Source organism: Metopolophium dirhodum, chromosome 4 (assembly GCF_019925205.1).
Source record: "Metopolophium dirhodum isolate CAU chromosome 4, ASM1992520v1, whole genome shotgun sequence".
NCBI lineage: Eukaryota > Metazoa > Arthropoda > Insecta > Hemiptera > Aphididae > Metopolophium > Metopolophium dirhodum.
The window spans coordinates 18,283,892-18,307,836 of NC_083563.1; the positions used below are offsets into that span (position 1 = coordinate 18,283,892).

The following is a 23,945-nucleotide window of genomic DNA, read 5'->3' on the forward strand; positions in this document are numbered from 1 at the left end:
CTGCTTATCTGCAGTTCATTTGTAGAAGTTCAGTGTACTTCGTCATTGAGAAGGTCATATTGTAATGGATGTACCTAACTATACAAAATAATTTGCACATTTTTGTGATTTTGACAAATTTTTTTCTAAGCCGTGCTTATATAATATTTTTAATATTTTTAAATAACTATGATAAAATATTATAAAAATACCTTTTACCTACTAAATTTATAAGCTTTTTGAATTTTGACTGAGTGAAAATTTTGTTATTAACCTAGCAGAAAAAAAAAACTAAAAAAAAGTCGGATGTCGATAAATAGCTTAAATTATAACCGAATAAGTAACCGAAAAATCTAATAAAAATATAAAAACAGTTTTTTTTGTAGATATTTTAAATTTAATTTAGGACAAAATTAGATATTTAAACAAAGAATAATTATTTTAGGTATTTTATTGTAGGTAATTAAAAAATATAATTAATTTTATACAAGCAATAACATTTTCAAAATGTTTTCGGAAAAAAATAATTCAATCTACTTTATTACTAATGTAGTAATATCGAATAGTAAAATAAATGAATGTAATAACAATATAATAATATCATAAAATATACTTTGTAATAACTGATATTATGTAATAAATTACAGTTTTTCCTTTGTAATGATTTTATATCATTGAATTCATATCGAACACATTATCTATTATTACATATTAAAGAGACCCACTTGACACCAGCTACCCACTTGTACACTACAGCAGAGCGGTACCCACTTGTATACCCTTTTTTTCCTACAGATAAAGGGCTCACGAGGTAGCCTCTATACGTCATATTAAAATAGTTGGCAACTCATGTTAATAGTTGAAATCAAAATCTATTATTTCGTGAGAATTATAAGTTTTGTCATAGAAAATTCTGAACTCAGCGCTGTATAGTTGCTTATTTTTATACTTCTATAAAAAATAATTTTTTTTACTAATTAGATTAAAATTATTTGTCTCTTATATTATAAATATGATCATGTTTTTTTAGGTTTTCATACTGTAATTTTAATGAGATGAATTCTCAATACAAACTTTTCAAATTAAAATACCTTAAACCAAAAATTAGTTCTTGCAGCGTGTTCATTTTAGATTCTGAGCGGAGCAATGAATGTATTGATTTTACAATGATGTGTTTTTTTTTTATTTTTTTTTTTTTGTGTCTGAGAACACCTTTTAGAGCAGTAAAAATGCTTCGATTTTCTTCAACAGTACCTTTTCTGATAGGAAAGTGAATCTAGTTAGTACTTTGGGGGGGGGGGGGGTCAAAAGTAAAAATTTCCCAATAGTTTTCACAAGCGACAAGATAAACAAAAGAAAAGTTAAGGAAAAACGGGAATTTTTACACAAAATTGATTTTTCACAAACATGAATTTGGTTTTTGGTGTAACTTTAAAACAAATGACCGTAGATACTTGAAATTGTCACTGGTTGTTTATATTTGCATATTCTATACACTATAACATTTCCAAAATATTTTGATTTATTTTGAACTGTTTAGGGACATTTTCATTTTCCATTTTTTTTTTTGTTTTTTTCTAAAGATATCAAAAAAATTTTATTTGTTGGCTAAAAAAGCTTGAAAATTTAATAGAAGGCTCCTAGTATATTGTTTCAAAGGCAAATGAAAAATATTAAAAATCCTTAGTCACAGTTTTTTTCTAAGCATTCAAAGTTCAAATCTTGACAAAATATGGAAAAATCATGAAAATTAGCAAATTATTTCGAGTTAAAAATTCGTAAAAATTTTTCTTTTTAAATCTAAGGTTTTAAAATGTAATACAAGATTCCTCATAAGTTTGTCTACCTTGATCAAAAAAAAAATGTCTATAAGAAAGTCAAATTAAATTTTTATGAGCGTTTGAAATTCAAATTTTTACAACATTGGATATTCACTCGATTTCTCATGTAGCGATTTCTTTATTTTGTTGTTATTCAAAAACGAACGAATTTAGATACTTGAAAATTTCACTGAATGTTTATATTAGCATTTTCTATACACCATACAATTTTGAAAATATTTTGAATCTTTTTGAGCTGTTTACGGACATTTTCAGTTTTCAATTTTTTTATTTTTTTTTTTCAATAAATATCAATAAAGTTTTATCTGTTGGGCCAAAAAGTGTGACAATTTAATACAAGGCTCCTTATATATTAATACAATATCAGTTGAAAAATATTAAAAATACATAGGCACAATTTTTTTTTATAAGCATTTAAAGATCGAATTTTGACAACATTTATCAAATTTATAATTTAATAATTATTTTGTAGTTAAAAATTTATAAAATGTTCAACTTTTATAGCTAAAGATTGTAAATTGAACACAAGGCTCTTAGGCTCCACGTAAATAGGTTATATATAAATTATTTTATTCACAATAATATCATCAAATATACTTATTACTTGGTAATATCATAGGCTGACTGACGGTTTTCGCTCAGAATCGTTTTTCTCATACAATGATATTATATCATTGAATTCAAATTTAACACCATCCATTACAGTGATCTACTTGTAACCTATTGTACAGCAGAGTGACATCCACTTACCCACCTTTTTTTTTTTTAATTTTGATTCGTATTTTATATTGTAAGACGAATTATTTATATATTAAGAGTTATTGGGAGTTATTTTTTGTATTGAGCTAGGTAGGTATATTTAAAATTACCAGCATATCCTGAGAAAAAAGTCTGCGCACGCCAATAATAGCCTGGGCCGATTAACTACAGCTCGCTTTTTGAATTATAATAGCCATGAAGTCCGATTTTAAAACCAGATTTGGACACTATAAAATATTATTTTTCTGAAAAGGATCTACCGTCTACATTTTTAACAAAAGGATAACCTAACCTAACCGTTTCACAATTATTACAATATCATTCGCCAACGTAGACGAGATGATATAGGCGGATATTTGGTCACATACATGGTGGGGGGGGGGCTTAACCCCCCTTCCAATATCCGCCTATGCGAGATGCTATAGGTAACAGATAAAATAATCTATAATATATAACCTATATTGTGTCAGTCATTAATCTAAATAGTAAATGTATTCAATTTCAGAGTGATTTCATTTTATAAGAATTTAAATTTTTTTTAAAGATCATTTTATATTTATATTTTGTAATAATGGTGATCTTATTTTTGGATTTGTGACATTTCTTGAGGGCTCTAAAGTCATCAGCCCGTGGCGAATTGTCCCCCTATCGGTACGCCACTGTTACAGATCTGAAAACTTACCTGGTTTTTGCAGCTAATATATTGTTATCATTCATTTTCTGCTTGATAACAATATTACCTACATAATATTATATTTAATGATCAAAGAGCCATGCAAGTCCATTGCATAAATTATTATACCATGTTCATTAGATTATTAGAACATGAACAATGTTATACGATACCCCATTGTTTGTTGTTAAATTAGGTACATTATTTTTTTAATTTTCTATTGGCTAAATTCATTTTTCTTTCTCCTGAACAATTGTCAAAAGTGGACTTGCCTGGTATTGTTGCAGTAAAAAATTTTGGTTAAAAAACTTGAAAATTTAATACCTATAACTCTAAGGTTAAGTTAGGCAACGTATACACATGTGGGCAACTTAATATCAATATTTATAATTTTAACAATATATTATTATTTGTCATTTATAAAAAAATTTTTTTCAAAACTAGATTACTCAAACTTATATATAGGTAAATACTGGTTGCTCCCCATTCCCCAACACAAGAATTATGCTTAAAAGGGTTGCAAACATGTTATTAGTTATTACCTACTATATAGGGCTGGGATTTTTATACCCGAATAAGAATAATGCTTTTATGCCCTAAAATTCTGAATTATGATTCCATAAATTATTATTATTTTTTATATAGATTTAGATAATTTATTTATTTACTTGTATGGCTGTGCAAAGCTATACTTTGTTAAATGATAATTAAACTTGTGTAAAAACATAGTATCTAAAAATATGAAAATTTAATTTAAAATTTTGGATTCAAAAACTTAAAAAATGCTTCCAAAAATCCTAAAATGTTATAAGAAATGAAAAAGAAATTTAAAATTGTCAAAAAAAATAAAAAATTATAAAATAATGACTTCTTGTTTTGATTCATAAATACATGAAACGTGTGTATCAATGAGCATCACGTATCTAGATTCGGAAAACAATGATGAGTATATACCTATACTTCGAAATCCCAGTATTAGTTATTAATATTTATTATATTATATAAATAAATACATTGTTTATTAAATTAATTATATATTATATGCATAATTATTAATTATTTATCATAGTTTATACTAGGCTTTAAATAATAATAATAATAAAAAATTATTAATTATTATTACTAGTTGGTAGGTAATAAGCAACACAAATAACCAAAATTAATTTTTAAATGTGGCTCAAATTTCATTTGTCACACTATCATACACGTTAATAACTAAGTTTTATTTCATTCAGGGAAACAAATACCAGTTTTTAATGAATTTAATATAGACAATTATATACTAAAGATGTAAATGGAATGCAAATTGCAGACTAATCGTAGCAGTAAGTGTACTACCTACTGGTAGAGATATTTTTAAGTGTAGTAAAATTGCATTAGTGTGTATATATTTCCATCGTAACAGTGTGTTATGAAAACGCTCCTATACTGTGTAGTGTAAATAATTCCCATACACTATACAGTGATGCACATTAACGTTTTCTATTATAGAGGTACTGTTCGTAAATATTTCACTATTGATCAAGTAATGTCCATCCTTGTTTCTTCTATATAACGTCACTGGTCTACAACCTACATGATATTGGCTTTTCCATTTTTAATCAATTTATATTTTATATTTTTAAATTTAAGAGGTATAGGAATATTTGGTATTTACTGTAGAATGGCCTAAACAGAAGTTTATATGAAAGTAATGGGATGCTTTTATTAAAAAAAAAATAATGGTTATTAGTTATTGTAAGTTGGAAAAGTTGATCTTATGAGTTATGAGTTAAAATGTATTTTTAGAAGTTGTATGGCTAAGTCAAATGGCACTATTGGAAAAATAAACATATGTTTTGCCTGGTTTTGATATAAAATTATACTAATATAAAAAATATTTGCATACAATTTTTAGAGATAAGTTTAAATAAACATAAATAAAATGTTCACAGATAAGTTTAAATACACATAAATAACAATAAAATAATACAACTATAATGATAATAATAATAAAAACTACCAGCTTATTAACATTTAGTTAAAAATATAATACCGAGAAGTAATGTAAACAGAATAAATTACTTCAATTTAATAAACAAAATATATAAAGTAAATAAGTTATTAAAATTAGCAAAAAGAGTGGTAGATGTAATTAAAGCTAAAACATGTAGGCTCACTCTGTCGGTATGTTATTTAATACAGTAATATTTTCGAATTCATCCAATAATTCTTTGATAGGTTCATTAATAATTTCTGAATCAATATATGTTAGGTTCTGTAAAAAAAGATAAATAAATTATTAATGTCGATAATTAAATTGGTTAGGTATCCTAATCTAGTAAAATAATAAACACCCTTTATAATCATTTGTACTTGAACACTCAATAATTATTATTTTCAGGCCGTTTAAACCTCATGACATACTTGAAGTAGGTACCTAAAATGTACATTGATAAATAACAAAAAAAGGTAAAAACCGGTATATTTTATTTAAAACCAGTTTTTGCTTTTTTTTTAATTATTCAAAAAAAAATTACTAGAGATTTGAATTGTTCACCAAATGTTTATTTTGGTATTTTTTAGACTACCTATATAATTTTAAAAATAGTTTGACTCTTTTGGTTCCTAATATTTATAGACATTTTAAATATTTTAAATAAGTTAATAACTAATTTAGGACCCACACACTGCAAATTCAGCTTAAGAGTCCAATGCAAATTAAGCGTATGCAAGTTTTATTTTAGGGATTCAATATCCCCCTCATGATTCAGACAACAGTCTCAAAGATTCTTGACCTAAACTAAAAGTACTTTACTAAAAGTTAGTTTATCTTGTACGATAGTTAAGAAAGTAACGTTTCTACAAAAATAGAATTTTAATATTTTGTACAAGTGACACGTGAGGGATGATTAAAGTTAATGTCTGAATCTGAACATTGGTTTGTGGGTGGTAAATTTAAGAGCGCTCCATCTATATGCAACAAATATACAAAAAAATTAGTGTAAAATATATACTAATCACACATTGAAATATAATACTGTAATACCAGTTATTTTTGCATTATCACTTGATAAAAGTTTAAACATATTCGTATTTAATAAAAACAGTAAAATCGCATATACGATTAAATCCTAAAACTATTATGACTAACTTTGAACAAAATGCAATATTGGCATTTAAGGAAAATTTTCCTAATATAATTTCTCGTAGTTGCCAGTTTCACTTAAGTCAGTGAGTATGGCAAACAATACAATTGATAACCACAATAGACGAAAAATATGTAACTGATGGAGAATTTTGTATTAAAATACAAATGTTGCTAGCACTTGCTTAAGTAACAGTGGGATGTGATAACAAGATTCAAGCACATATATGAAAATGATTATATCATGGAACACAAAGAACTATTTCGACCACTATTGGACTACTTAGAAAATACTTGACTAGGAAAAATATAAAGACACGGCGTTAAGAATTTTAGAAATTCAATAGCAATGTGGCAAAAGAAATATTATAAATTATTTGAAAGGTATAGCCCAGCGGTCACCAAATGGCGGCCCGCGAGCTGGATACGGCCCTCGGATAAATATTATCCAGCCCTCAGACAATGAAAAAAAAAGTAAAACCGATAATAAAGTACATAGGTAAGCTCAGTGGCCTTGCCAGTTTTTTTGATTTGCCACCAGACAGTAGCTGTTTTTAAAGTTTTCAATATCAAACGTCATTATGAGACTTCACATAATAAATCATTTGTATTTTATTTTTATTTATTTAATTAAATGTATTATTATTAACGCCACTAGGCCACTATGTTCCTTTTCATTATAATACAATATGTTAAAAATATTTGCTTTGAATATTTAGATGGCCCCCGAAAATTGTCAAAATTCCCAATGTGGCCCTCCAAAAATATTAATTGGTGATCCCTGGTATAGCCTATAATTTATCACTAAAAGTATAATATCTTTTATTTTTAGTTTTTAATTTTTAAATTTGAATAATTGATGTATTTTTATTATATGCATATAATAATAATAATTTCAAAATAATATACTTTAGCTGTTTTTAAAATTCACTACTATGTCTTTTAGATATTTTATCCTAGATGTTTCTTGAATTTTCATTAATTAAGGTAATTTAACTACACATTTAAACTTACTCTAAGTTAAATAAGATATTTAACTAAATTATTACATTAACTACAGTTGTATTATTTTATAATAAAAATTACCTCTTTCTGGAGTGATGTTGTAGTCACTCCAATGAAAGCAGCTATACTAGCTGGTTCATACACTTTGTGTAAACATCTTTGTACATATGGTACAACATCAGTTGAAAAACAAATGCAGAGTTGTCCAAATATTTTTTTGTCACCCTATAAATTACAAATCTATTAAAACTTCTATAAAGTTAATTGATATGTATTATTCAATTCAATATTTTAAAACTCATTAAAAATATAAAATCAAAATCACTGTCTTCGTGCATAATTTGAGTGTAAAAATTTAATTTACTTAAAATTTTGTGTAATAGCACAATTTAATTAATCATAAATATTAAATATAAATACATTATATTTGAATTCATTGAATAATAATATTGGTTTGTACAGATACATTTTTATATAATAATTTTGTAATTACAGAAACACTTTTTATAAATATTATACTTGAAACTTCTTGAAAAAGATCTTTTAATTTACAACAACAGCAAAAAGGAAAGATATAACTTAACTGCCATAATATGAAAATATTCAAAATAGGCATTTTATTTAGTTTATAATAATAATATAATAAATAATTATTACTTCATCATAGCTTTTAAAATCGTCTTGGTAATACATAGAGAATAATGCACAGGACGCATTATGTAATGTAGTATGTAAACATTTGGTGATTTCATCGGCAGCTGCATATGGAGCATACTCTCCTAAGTCATTCAGAGCACTCATTACACCATTACAAAATTTTGCCAAAGGATAATATTCAAATACAGGTGATGGTATATCATCTACCTAATAAAATTCAAATTTTTATATTATTTATTAATTATAAATATATTACAAACAGGTGTCTTACTTCATCATGAGTTTGGTTCATTCTAACATTTTTAATATTCGTTTTTAAAAATGTTTGTAAATCTGTTAGCCAAGTAATTTCCGTTATTTTTAATAAGTCTGAAAATCTTTTTACAGTTACATTGATAAACACAGGTGCTATCAGACCCCTGAAATCAGCTCCAATATGTCCCAATGATTGTCCAAAGTACATACATTGTGTGAAAATTGTTTCCAATGATGATGGTCGACAGTTTGGAAGGTCTTTTTTTAGTATATTAATAAATTGACATACCTAAAAAATGTATACGTATTATTTGTTAATGAAATAAATTATAAAATAATATATAAACCATTGTTTATACTGTTAAACACCTTTTGATTAGTCCAAGAATAATAGAATTGTAGTTTTGATGATCCAGTATCAGAAGAGTTATCTTCAGAGCAAAATATCAGGTTATATTGTGTAGCTATATTTGAAAGACAAGATCGTGATACCTCAATAGTTTCCAAAAGGTGTTGGCTATCTATAAACACAAAATATTGTTATCTTTTTTTCAACATTTTAACACAATATAATACATCAACTTACTGCTCTCATCAGGAATATTTTCTAATTTAGCATTAAACCATGCATTTCTAGTCTGTAAAAACTTAACAGCCAACTGTTCTTCATTTATTATGTTTAATGTTCTTAATAGTCGTACAATGCGCATACACAGTGGTAATTCTAAATCGGTTCTCAATTCTTGGCAAAGTGCTGACATCAAAGTTAAACGATGCTTTTCTACTTCATCATGTAATAACTAAGATTATATGCAAATTATTACAATATATTAATTATTATTACATTATTTATTATGACACTAACCTTTACAGCTGGTACATTATTGGGTAAATGTTTAGCATGATTTGCCAATTTTAGTGCATCTTCATACAGTTTATTTTGTATACAGGATAACATGAGCTGTGGAAGTTCAAGAGCATGATGCATGATACGGGAGTTCCAAGTCATAGCTAAAGTATTACGATGCCGTTTTTCTTTAACATCTGCCCACTGTTTTAACATTTCTTGACATTCAGTTTTAAGTTTTGATAAATAATTATCTAATGTAATAGTATTCTGTTGTGTATCATCAAATTTATTATACACAGACTCATAACAATGTGAAGTTTTAACAAATGTTTTGTAGTTATTTAATGCTAAATCTTTAACCATTTTAACAATGATGACGTTTTTATCCTCTAATGACTTATGTTCCTTACCTAAAAAAATATATAAATTTAATAGTAAATTATAACTAAACATATTTTATTTTTACATACTTAATTCTTCTGCTGTGCATTTTCCAAGATGATCTAAATAATTCTTTATGTTTGGATCAGTTTTTATATCATCTAAAAAAATGCAAAATATAAATTTACAGTTCCCTAATATAAAGTAGAAAATATAATCAATTGCATAAATAATGTGTTAAGTAGATGGTATATTATGATTTATGAATAAACACAGGTGTTAGGTTTGACTGTGGTTTAGTTTTTATGGGAATTAATTATTTTTAAATTTTGTTTTGTTATATCACTCAAATAAAAATATTGAGGCTGCTACAAAAAATTAAAAACAGAGCAACTGAATAATAATAAATATGCTACCTCCAAGGCTCTGTGAGCGTTACATAATTATAGCACCCCTAAGATATAAACTTAAATTATTCCACAGTGGCAAAAATCCTAATGCACTGTATAATATATTATAATATAATACTATTTGATAGGTGACCGAAGATACATTATTACTTAATAGTTATTAAGAATGTAAATAACCGATTATGATATTATCTAGAAAATGATTTAATGCGTTAAGGACATGGAGCATTATTGAATATTTCGATAAAACCTCAATTAGGTATGTATTCACAGATTTTAACTGCGGAATAATGACAACTAACTTCCAATCTCATAATACTTATACCTACCTACCTACCACACCACTAGATCAATGTCGTTCACCCTAATTACCTGGTATTCCGTCTGGGAACAGTAAATCTGTCAATTGGCCATCCATAATGTGAGCGTCTTCAATCCTTATCTGCTTCAAAACAATATAATCCTTTAATTTCAGTAATAATAATAGTTACTACTAAAAGGTTTTAGTCAGATACACCACATGATAAACTTAATTTAGTTACACACAAACATATTATACTGTTATAATATATTATTATGTATTAGTATATATTGATGATGATGTCCTCAGTACCGGCTACTTCAGTGAGTTGTATTGCAGACTAAATTAAACAGTGTACGACGAATGATGATACTAATTTTATAGTTTTATATTATCGTCGTCCAGCACATCAACAACGAACGCGTTATCACACGTCGCGCAGTTGTCTGTTATCTTTTGGTAACCAACTGCATTCACCAATCGCCAGTCGCCCGACCACGACCGCGTGCGTTCTAAACCGGCGGCAGAATATACCGCGCGCGCGGGCTACTAGAGATTTGAGTAGTGAGCACGTTCAGTTTTCGTCTGAACGCGCCGCGTGCCAGTGTTCCCCTCCGCCGAAGACTGTCTTTTATAGGATTTCTTCTTTTTGCCTAGCCAACGAATTAAGTTCTCTTCTCTCTCAAGATGAAACTTACAACGTAATCTATTTCTTAACATGTGCAACGGATAGAAAATTCCCGACAGTTAATTTTTTTCGCCTACGTGTATATCCAAATATTTGTTGTATCGATTTCTCCGGGTTTTCTGACATTTTTTCGCTCACGATGGCTGCACGGATGAACTCGAATTGGAGTTTCAAGATTTTCGCAGTGACAGGTAAGATTTTTCAAGTTTATGTTACAATTATATAAAACGTAGATGGTTATAAATAATAATATATTATGCACCTATATTTGGCCTTAGGTATACATTGCAGGTATACCTACGTCTCATATATAATTAAATTGGAACAATTTTAACTTTTACAATTTAGTTGATATTTTACATGGACAACTTAATTCTTTGACATTAACGTTTTTTTTTTATCATATTTAAAGTTTTACACTAATTTCAGACTTCTACAGTTCTACCTCATAGTCATAAATAATAATTTGATATTTTCTGAACAACTTTTAATTTATTATTAAGTTGAAAACTTACGTAGATATTGCATATTTGTATTTAGGTAGATATCTACTTTGTATAATTATGTATTATTATATAAAAAACTAGACGGCTTCACGCAGTAAACCGAAAATATTTTTAAAATATAATTTATATATACATTCATATTGACTATGAAAATAATAATGTGTAAAATACATTAGAGGAATAAGAAGGTTAACGTTAAATAATCCTAAAAGGCAGTCGGTACCTATACTTGGTTTAAAAATATTTATATACCTACAAATACTGTCGTAGGAATCTCTGAAACTACCTAAAAGTTTATGATACATAAAGGTAGGTATACAGAATACTTATACCATTATAAAATACACAAGAACAAATTGTTTACGCCAGGGACTAAAATTAAATTCTTTGCTACTGCACACCTAATTCCACACAAAAATATTTTAAAACAATGAACATAGACCTAGTAGTGCACAAAGCGGCGTATTTAGGAGTGACGGGTGGAAATTGCCCCGGGGCACCAAATTCTGAGTCCACAAAGGAGCGCCGTCGCCTGAGGTTATAACAAAAAAAAAATTTTTTATTTTATTGGATTTGTTGAGAAATTATATTAGTTATAACTAATAAGTGATAACCTGTATTTTTCTTATAATATCTTTTACATTTTTATACATATTTTATATATAATGTATTTTATTATATTGTCATAAAAAAAGGCTAAAATCTAAAATTATATTTTGTTTTATTTGATTATAAAGGTTGACTTTTTACTAGGAATAAATGGAGTGGTCAAAAATAAAAGTGTTCTCTAAATTAGTGGAAGCATAAATGCAATAAGAGGAAAATATACATTTTGGGTTATCACATTTACAGGGCTTGAAACCGATTGAAAAAATTTCGGTTTCGGTTTTTATTTTTTTCGATTTAAATTTTTCAATACCGGTATTAGAAAATGTCGGTTTTGGTTTCCAATTTCTCCGATTTTGTTTTGGTTTCAGTTTTAAACGGTTTATAGCTACTGGTTTCTAAAATCGGTTTCAAGGCCTGGACTATTTACATTGTTTTGCATAATTTATATTATTAGAAGCTGATAAAAATAATCCAATTTCCAGAGAATAATTTTTTAACGATTCATTGTCTATATTTGTATCAAGTTGGGTCTGCAAAGCGTTTGGTACATCAATTTCGGTTGCAATATTTTCAATATTACTCAATTCACTTTCATTTTCTTCGTTATTTTTAACTTTTTTACACCAAAATTGAATAATTTTGAACCCCCACAACGTGCCTGGTCTTGTATGTTTTTTTGATTCGTGCAATATTTTTTCAGAAAACTACAGGATTTTGGATTATTCAGTTTTTTTAAAGGAATGTTAGTCGCTATTAATGTTAAACACAAATAATTGCTGAAATTATCTTTGCGCGTCATACTGTTAGTACGAGGCTGTGATATTAGCGCCTGACTACTTGAAGTATAAGTGGTCTTACTTTTCTTTTCAGAGTTTTTTACACTATATTATGTGTTGCTGTTCGTGGGGACAACGGGGGAGGGTTGTCGGACCTGGTAAACAGGGGCCCTGCTATTTTAAGGGCCTATTGAAATGTATTTGTAGTTTTTGAAAACTCGATAGAAATATTTATTTTAAAGTAATTTTGTTATTTTATGCTGTGGGTTAACCATTTATTACCTTGAAATCGTGCATGGGACACTCATATCGCTTTTAATGGGTTGTATTTATTTGGAAATTTTGAATAGGGCCCGCAAAAACATTTAGTACAAGGGCCCAACATTTGATGTGGGGGCTTGGGCTGTATATATGCTAGACAATTTGGAACTTCTTTGAACACAGCACTTTGTTCCCACATATCTGACAGTACGCAGCCATTCTTTCAGTATAGTAAACGTCCTGGTGATGCATTTATCCAAAGCTGATTATACGTGTATTTTTAATAGGAGGAAACTTATAAAATAAATTAATATTTTAACGTGTACGTTTTGGTGGATCACGTGAATGAGACTGAACAGTGAACACAAAAGTCGAAAAGAAATACGAATTGATTTTGTCCGAGCATGGCACATTGCGAAAAAAAATCCCCAGTAGCATTCTACTGGGGATTGACTAAATATAATAATTTTTAAGAATTATCTTATACATTTTATATAATATTAGTAATACAATTAATATATTGTATATTATGTTAAAAATTATTTTATACCCTAAAAATACAATATTACTATATATATTATATATAAAGTTCTATTGTAATTTTAGGGTATAAGAACTTATCAAAAACTCGGTAGTATAATATAGGTAAATAACGACCAACGGGCAACGACGGCTGTAGAAACTCGTCTGGTCAATTAGTTCGGTCGGTATGTAGTATGTGTCTTGATACATTTAATCAGTGTATTTACGTGTATAAAAATATGATTATATGCCATTTACATCACGAATCAATGAAATATGCATACCTGGTAAAAATAGGCGATTACAAATGCATAAAACCCGTGGTTAAATTATAACAAAATGATGATTTGAAAAATATAGATAATGTGGAAATGTGTAGTAGTTAACCGTGATGTATTTTCTAACTTGGGCATATAAATTTAATTATTTATTTTCTATACTTTTGAATTTTAATTAGGTTTATCATTTAGTATAATGAATATTATAGCATATACTATAGGTATAGTATAATATAGTAGATGGATGTAATGAATATAATAACTCAAAATAATATGAACTTAACAATTATAGTGGATCATTTTACTTATTATTGACAATTATTGATATATTCATATAAACTTAATTTAATAGTTAATGTTCTTCGTAAATATTTTAATACAGTATACCATTTTAGATTCTGATCAAAGCAAGGAATGTATTGGTTTTGCAATAATACTTTTTTTATGTAGACATTTTTTTGGATAGTAAAAAAGTTTTTAAAGTTTTATGCAACTTTGTTATTGATTGGAAATCGGTACTTCAAAGACGTATATTTTCGATTTTTTCACCTATTATTTTGATGTTCTGTTCTCACAATTAACATACACTATAGGTAAAGTCTTCTTGCGTTAAGTTCCTCTTTTGTCTTAACGTGCAAATCAGTATTCTAAAGTTGTTCTATCAGAGCAATTAGTACATAATATTACCATATAACATCGCATATAACTGTATGTACCTACCTATTAACTATTAATTACTTTACGTTTAAGTAGGCGAATAAGTAAATTTGTTATTTAAATATAATAAAAATTAATTTTATCTACCATACTATCAACCATATTATCAAGATAAAAGTTATATAACATTTATTTAATCTAAATAAATGTAAAATGTATTTATCTTTACCTATATCTGGATACATTTATATAAAATTATAATCTGTATCTTATCCAGATGAAATTTTCGTTATCTATTCTCAAAACTGTTTTTAAGATGATTGAAATTATTGGATTTTGAAAAATAAAGAAACTATTACAGATCACAGAAAATTGAAAATGTCTGAAACAAGTTTTACTCATGGTATTTCAGCAAATTAACAGAACTTTATTGAAACATGCGCTGTAGAGTACTTTAAGAGTCGTATTCAACTTTTACGTAATAATATAAACTCGTGTTTATAATAATATGTGTGGATTGTTTAGAAGTTGAATTATTTTCATCGTTTTACTAAGTTAATATTATACAGTTTTGATGAACTCCAAAAGTCCGAAGAGTAAAGTTTATAACATAAGTTTTAAAATGAATAAGCACAACTAAAACTCATATTATACCTATATCAAAAGTAACCATATCGAGCTGAATAATTGATTGTTAGTTTTAAACCAATTTGAATTGATATTTTCACATATAGGTAGGTATTAATCATTATATAACACCTTTTTTTCATACGGATGTATCTCTTCTTTTGAGAAATTAAGAACTATTGCACAGGTGTCTTTGTGAAAACCTATAGCTCAGAAGTTGAGCACATTCTGGACGATGGATTACTTTTAAAACCTACTATACTTTTTTAAGACTATTTTATATTCTTTTAATAATTTTATTCTACTTATAAATCTGCGCATCTGAAGTTAGCCCGAAATTCTCTAACTTTCTTGACTTATTAACTGAGACCCCCCCGGGAAGTGACATTGCTCATTTTCTACATTAAAGACATTCCAGTTATATAAACCACTCATATCGTAACGTATGCTGATGACATTGTTATATATAGTTGGTGCAAACGAAAATCCAACAACTATATAGCTAGCCAATTAATACAAACTCACATCAATCTTCTTTTGGAGACTGATTCAGCAAAATAATAAAAAAATCAAAAAAAATCTATAGTACCTATAATTATAATTAATTACACTACCTACCTAGCATAATGGAACTCTGTATAGAAGAATGGAAGATCAATGTTCTAGGTGTTTCTAGAACATAGGTACCAAAGGTATCTAGTTTTAGATTCTGAGCGGAGCGATGAGTGTATTGATTTTACAATGATATGTGTTTTTTATTTATTTAATTATTATTTTTATTTTATTTGTGTCTATCGTTCTTTATACCTTTTAAAGTAAAAATGCTTCAATTTTCTTCGACAGTATCGAATTTTATGGAAAAGTAAATCTAGTTGGTGCATTCGAGAAGCCAAAATAAAAAATCTTAATCGTTTTCAAAAGCGCTGGGAAAACCAAAAAATTAAGGTAAAACGGAATTTTCACGCAATATCGATTTTGGTTTTTGGTGTAACTAAAGAAATGACTTTAAATACATGCAATTTTCATTAAATGTTTGTATGAGCATTTTCTATACACCATAAATATTTTGACATGCTTTGAGTTGTTTACGGAAATTTATGTTTCCAATGTTATTAGTTTTTTTTCTATAAATGTTTAATTAAATTAAATTTTTATGGTGATTTGAAGTTCAAATTTTTACAACAGTGGCTGTTCACTTGATTTCTCATGTATAGTGATTTTTTTATTTTCTTGTAATTAAAAAAAATAATAACCATAGATACTTGATATTTACACTTTATTATATTAATTATTCTATAATTTTCTATACTTGATAAAATGTTCAAAATATTTTGATTCATTTCGAGTTGTTTGAAATCATTTTCAATTTTTTTAGTTTTCTTTTCTATAAATGTCAATAAAGTTTTATTCGTTTGGACAAAATGCTTGAGAATGCTATACGATAATCTTCACACATAGTTACAATATCAGCTTAAAAATATTAAAAATAGATGGCAAGATTTTTTTTTATTCGCTTTTAAAATTCAAATTTAATTTAATTAATTTATTTGAAAATTTACAAATTATTTTGTAGTTAAAAATTTATAAAACGTTAAACTTTTATAGCTAAGGATTGAAAATTTAAAACAAGGTTGCTCGTAAATAGTTAATTATGTAACCAAATAATGTAAAAAATATACCTATTTAAAATATATCTATTTTTTTATAGTTATTTTATGTTAAAATTTGGATGAAATCATATTAAATAACCAAGAATAACGATTTTAGTTATCTTTTTGTAATTTCTTAATATTTATTCAACTTACCAGCTAGTAGCTACCGCATTAATAATAAGTAATAACAATATAAATACAATATAAAATATCCTATAGACTGACAAACCGTCTCCGCTCAGAATCGTATTTCGTATACAATGATAATATTATATCACTGAATTTAAATTTAATACCATCCATTACAGTGACCTACTTGTAACCTACTATACAGCTAAGCGACACCCAATTACCCGCTTTTTTTATTTTGCTTGTAATTTGTAATAACTAGGTGCTAGTTTGTTATTTGATGTCAACGGTGTCACACATTTTCTTCTCTTTATTCAATTAAGATAACTAATAAATAATAATAAACAATTATTATAACTTATAAGTATACAACATAATATAATTTTAGTTGATAATAGAAAGGAATGTTTTATAAAAGTAAAAAATAGATTAATGAACATCGCATATTTAATGTGATCGCTGATCAGTAAAAGTTTTTGAACCCTTGGACTTAGCTATATAATGGAAATTTACCCTTCCGGCTGATGGCGTGACACCATAATCGGTTGTGTATTTTCAGTAACCATTTTTATACAAAGAATTAGCCAAAGCTTCTCTCATGATAATCTAATAATGCTTTTAGCAAAATTAAAGTGTTTTATCATTTATTTTTTACCGACTAGTTTTTAAAATGTTGTTTTCAATTTGTATTAAATCATATACGTGTATTTTAAAATATCCTGTGTTACTATAAAAGCATATCAGGTGTATTAAGTAAATACATTTTAGCGTTAAAAATATATTTATTTTAGCAGTCTCAAACTAAATTAGAAATTGTTGATATTGGTTTATATCTTTAAAATCATTTCTGAATAAAACACACTCTTAGACGACTGAGCCACTTGTCTAGCCACAATAAAAGTTTTCTTAAAATAATTTATATTAATTTCTATATGCTTAGTTAGGTACCTATATATTATTTTCGAATATCGTCAAAAGTATGATTAATACAATTTAAAACAAGTAGGTAAAATTAATTAATTGCTTAGGACATTCTCACTTAGTTTATAACCATAACGTCACCATTTAAAATATATATGAAAAAAGCTGAAATCGCCTTGCTGTTATGTTGATTTTGAGTGTACATCGCCATTAAATAAATCACTGTAATGGAAGTGTTAAAATATTTTAAATCAATCATAAATCATTGCATATAGATTATAGGTATGACTAATGATTCTGAGGGAGAGGTATATATTAGCCTCTGTTTCTTAGGATATTTTATAGTTTATATTACTATTAGAAATTAATTTTTATATTGGTAATACTGTAGGTTAAAATATTTTTTTCTAAAAACATCACGTATATTATTAAGTAATTATTATAATATTATAACCTTACCTATTTTTATAAGTGAATAGATTCGTAGTTTAAATAAAGTAAAATTAGTAAAAATATTTTAAAAATCCCACATTCTGTAGAAAATAATTAAAAATATACATTGACGGAAAAATGTTTCAAGTCATTAGGGTTAATATTTTTGGGATTAAAACCTAATAATTAAAATCGTATACTTCGATTTAATACCTATTCAATTTTGTCAAAAATAGACCTTTTAATGTTTAAAAAAAAGTGTAAACTGTGCCAATGTATTTTCGATATTTTTATAATTATTGTGTAATAAAAACATATTAACGCTCATAAAACAATATTGTGACTTAACAATATAACCAAGCCACTGCTATTAAAATTAAAATAGTATGCATTTTCAACCACAAAATAATTTTTAAATTTTCATGATAGTGACAAATGTTGTCAAAGTTTACTTTACTAAAAGCTTATAAAAAAAGTTAAGGCTATGTGATTTTGGTATTTTTCTATACCTGTTAGAACAATTCATGAGGAACCTTGAATCACAATTTCAAGCTTTTTGAATCATAAAAATGCTAATATAAATATTTAGTGAATAATAAATTCAAAGCTCTACGGTTCATTTTTAAGCTAAGTACAATAAAAAAATAAAATTGATTTTGTCGAAAACAGATGCCTCCTAAATATTAATATCATATTTATCATAGTAATTTCTTGATAAGTGTGAAATATACTTGGTATATTTTATTATAAATATTATAAAATTATTTAAGCACAAACAAAAATAAACCAGTAGAGAATATAATTATTATAAGAATTAGTATCCAAGTATATTTCTTTGGTCCCGGGTAAAAAGGGCTTAATTATATTTTACCAACTTTTTGCGACAGCAGTATCAAAGTTTGAGAATTCCTACTTGTAAGTTCATTATATCCATACATATTTAAGGTATTCTTATACTATATAATATATTACATTCATAATTCATGCAACCATTAAAATTCTTGTGACAATGAATATTTAACGAGATAACTGTAGTTATGCCCTTTTGATTTCACTTGATCTGACTTATGCCCTTTTGATTTCACTTATTCTGACTTATGCCCTTTTGATTATACTTATTTTGACTTATGTCTTTTTGTCCAGGCATAAGTCATCATACGCCTTTTCTACCAAACGTGGAAACGGTTATGTTTAGATATGCCCTATTTATTTCTTCAATGATATGAGTAATATTCGTCATTGACTTATTTGACACTGAAAATTGTACCAAAAAAATCATCAAAAATTAAGCTTTACATCTGCAGAACAAAAAATTTTGTGAAAAATTGACTCAAGCCTTTTCTACCTGGGAACAAAGATTTGTAAATCTAAAGGATACTATTAAACTGCCCCCAGTAGTACCCATTATTACGCTATTCTGCGATGCAGTAAAATTTATTTATAATACCTACTAGTAAATAATATTAAAAAACTGTTTGGAAACATACTACGCTTATAATAATTTTAAGTAATGCATAATGATTAGCATTAAGTAATTTTTATTTGTAATGAACACTGATTTAAATAATTTAAGAATAGATTAAAGATAAACATTTGGCTGTTGTTTTATTAGATATAAACTAAAAATCATAATTCTTAAACAATAACTAATAATCTATGGTATACATAATGTAAATAAATTGCTTTAAGTTATTGTTGAGTATTATTTTTAGATGTATATTATGTTCACCGCTAATAAATAATAACCATTGGATATGAAAATAATCAAAATTTATTTATATTTCCGTTTTTATTTGGAGATTTAAGTTTATTTCACTCGTTAAACCCTCAAGTTTATGTATAAGTGTTAGAATATGTTATATGTTGTATGTATGCGCCTGAATCAACGTCGTGTATACCTGCTGTTGTGCGTAAGATTACCGTTGCTGTCGTCAATTTATGTAACGCCGATACATACAAGCTTCTAAATGTGCCGAGCATTAACAGGGCTCACAAACATCGAATTCTGTAATGCGTAAACTAATGGATTCTTGGTGTGTAATGGACTTTGATGACAGTATGCCTTAAATAACTGATTCCGGATTATTAGAGCGCTTTCATACTTAATGCCATAGTCAGTTTTCGATTTCAATATCTTCAACATTAACACAGCCATTACGTTTAACGACGGATGATAAAAATGTATATTTCTAACGAATCATATGGTAAAATAAAAACATTTAAAAAACTAGAGTTGTACTAAATTAATAAAAAAACCAATGTGTGAACAAATACATTTTTATGGTCATATACATTTCTTTGAATACTAGTTATTTGAAAACATGTAATCTACATTTAAATAAGTATCGAGATTAAAATGTTCAAAAACAAAATTATGCATAGTTAATATATATACAGCATATTTTATTTTATAATATACAGGACAATGTACTATAGTGGAATATACATATTATTCAAAATATTCAATTGAATTTTGTGATATTACTAGAGTTCAGCTCGTATATTTATAATGTAAAAATTAATCATATCAATGAATATTGTTGTAAAATTTAAAATACTAAATGATTTTACTAATACCTATACAAAAATATCAATAATTTAGGAATGTGTTTATTTATATGACATAGTTCAACAGTAAATTTGTAAACATATTTTATTTTGTTTATATTAAGTTAAATTAAATATTATTAAATTAATGTAAGCACAGAATACTATAATTGTCATAGTAGGAAATAGAAGAATCAATTATACTTTAAATAATTAATGGTATTTTCGACAATTTTGCATCTATTTAACAATAAATTGATTGGGAAGTTCACGCTGCCTGGGCGTGGGCAATCGTATGTAAATTACGACCTCTCCAATTAACCCCAAAATTATTTTTTTTAATGAATAAAGTGATTTTTATTAGTTAGGTACTCTTACTGACGTTCTAATACTCATATAATTGACGTTTTGCTACAACCTATATACAGCGATATAAATAGCTAATTGTTGATATTTTTGGTTCGCACATTCCATATTTTTGCATGTATGTCAATGTCTGTGGTTGTTATATAGGTACACTCAAATAAATAGTTATTGAAAAATTCAAAATTATTGTAGAACTTTATCGAAATTTAGTAGTTTGCTGACAAAATAATGTTACATATTATATTTTGTGTGCAATCTATTATAATGATATTAATATTATTAACTATGAATTGATTGATTGTATACCTTAATATATCTATTTGCTAAATTTTCTGCCTACCTATATTAGTATTAAAAACTATTTTTAGTTAATAAATTATCAATTTTCACATAGATTTTGGAAACAAACTAGACTGAATTATATAATAAGTATTAAGTTATAATTATAACCTAAAAATAGAGGGAACCTATGTTGAGTCGTATATTATTTGAAAATGCAAATATCCTATTTGTGTAGGTGGAATGTAGGTACATAGTAGTATCGTACGTAATATTATAATGTATAATAATAATATTAACGGATTTTTTTCCTTTCCTTTACTACTGTCTGTAGTTTTCTGTATTTCGTGTGAACAAGAACAGCTGACTGCTATGTGCTCGAAAAGATAAGAGTTTTAAATTCGTTTCAAAAACGATTTTTTTCTTATTTCTATTCTCTTTTCATTTTTTGCTTTTCTATCCAGTATTATTACTGATATGCCTAAACGATATTAAATCTTCTGGTCCTGAAATTGGCGGCAGACAGATGTGTCCAATAGTTTGGAATGATGTCATTGTGTGTGCTGGAGGAAAGTATGACTTGTATTGAACCTATTTTATTTATTTACAGAGTGATTCACCAAGCATACTGATCTCCAGTTTTTTTTTATAATTATGCATTTATTAAAATTTTGAGTATTGTAGTTTTTAAGTATAAATACTCAAGGGTTATACTTTTAAATACTCAAGATTTTTATGCAATTAATGGAGTGTCTATGGTGATACTAACTTCTTATTTTTAAAATGAAAACCACCCTTTTTTTGTAAATTATTAAGTCTATGATTTTTATGATAACGTTAATATACCTAAATGGAAATTCGAATGAGTAATTTCGGAGTTAATAAAATGTATATAATTATATTTACTAAAGATTAATGTCTATGATAATATACTTAGAAAATACCATGACTTTAATAATCATTTAAAAATTACAACAATTATATTGATAACTATGTAGGACGTAGGTAGTGATTAACTATACAATATATTAATATTTTATGCTATTTGTGTTATAATTTATTAGTGATAGTCACTAGACTAAATATCATTTCTGTTTTGTATTTTATGTGATACGAATATACCATTATTAAAGAATACCTATATTTTGTTATTCATGTTACACAAAGTTTAATAAACTTAAAAACTACTTGTTAGAATTATATTACAATTTGATTTCAAAAAAATCATCTAATTGAAATATAGCAAAGAATTTTGTTTTCATTTGAAAAAATGAAGTTTGAATCACTGCAAAATCTATCTCTAAGTTGTTTAGAATATTTAAATACTTATTTCACAACGTAATCTTAAAATACGAGCATTCATAAAAATTTTAAAAATGTGAATACCAATAAATTCATTATTAAAAAGGTGGATAAGTGGATGTCGCTCTGCTGTACAGTAGGTTACAAGTGGGTCACTGTAATGGATGGTGTTAAATTTGAATTCAATGATATAATATCATTGTATAAGAAAAACGATTCTGAGCAAAAACGGTCAGTCAGCCTATGATATTACCAAGTATATTTGATGATATTATTGTGAATAAAGTAATTTATATATAACCTATTTACGTGGCCTTGTTTTAAATTTTCAATCTTTAGCCATAAAAGTTAAACATTTTATACATTTTTAACCACAAAATAATTAATAAATTATAAATTTGATAAATGTTGTCAAAATTTGAACGGTAAATGCTTATAAAAAAAATTGTGCCTATGTATTTTTAATATTTTTCAACTGCTATTGTAACATTATATCAGGAGCCTTGCATAAAATGTCCACGCTTTTCTACCCAACAATTAAAATTTTATTGATATTTATAGAAAAAAAAACTAAAAAAATTGAGAACTGACAATGTCCGCAAACAGCTCAAAAAGAGTCAAATTATTTTCAACATTTTATCGTGTATAGAAAATTCTAATACAAGCATTCAGTGAAATTTTCAATTATCAATTTTAAATTATCTACAGTCAAACGTTTTTTAATTACAACAAAATAAGAAAATCGTTATATCAAGTGAATATCAAATGTTGTAAAAATATGAATTTCAAACGCTCATAAAAATTTAATTTGACTTTCTTGTAGAAATTTTTTTTTTGATTAAGGTAGAAAAACTTATGGATAATTTTGTATTATATTTTCAAATCTTAGAATTATAAATAAAAATTTTATGAATTCTCAACTCAAAATAATTTGTTAACTTTCGTGATTTTTCCGAATTTTGTCAAGATTTGAACTTTAAATGCTTATAAATAAAAACTGTGACCAAGGATTTTTAATTTTTTTCATCTGCCTTTGAAACAATAACCTAGGAGCCTTCTATTAAATTTTCAAGCTTTTTTATTCAACAGATAAAATTTTATTGATATTTATAGAAAAAAAAACTAAAAAAATGGAAAATGACAATGTCCGTAAAC

General features: G+C 26.5%; 2 protein-coding genes across 2 annotated transcripts in view; one reads left to right on the forward strand and one right to left on the reverse strand.

Moving 5' to 3' along the window:
* Positions 1-5,207: 5,207 nt before the first annotated feature.
* LOC132942567 (conserved oligomeric Golgi complex subunit 8) lies at positions 5,208-10,627 on the reverse strand. Its single transcript, XM_061011110.1, has 10 exons — positions 10,458-10,627; positions 10,310-10,379; positions 9,617-9,688; positions 9,162-9,556; positions 8,883-9,096; positions 8,666-8,817; positions 8,313-8,585; positions 8,042-8,248; positions 7,466-7,609; positions 5,208-5,509 (listed from the first exon to the last, which is right to left on the reverse strand). The coding sequence occupies exons 2-10, from the start codon at positions 10,353-10,355 to the stop codon at positions 5,408-5,410; spliced, it is 1,605 nt and encodes a 534-aa protein (XP_060867093.1). The 5' UTR covers positions 10,356-10,379; positions 10,458-10,627; the 3' UTR covers positions 5,208-5,407.
* Positions 10,628-10,739: 112 nt separating this feature from the next.
* LOC132942568 (fasciclin-2-like) overlaps positions 10,740-23,945 on the forward strand; it is a 169,768-nt gene continuing 156,562 nt past the window's right edge. Inside the window, exon 1 of the mRNA XM_061011111.1 lies at positions 10,740-11,117. Coding sequence (XP_060867094.1) covers positions 11,066-11,117 — 52 coding nt within the window. The 5' untranslated portion in view covers positions 10,740-11,065. The remainder of the gene's footprint in view (positions 11,118-23,945) is intronic.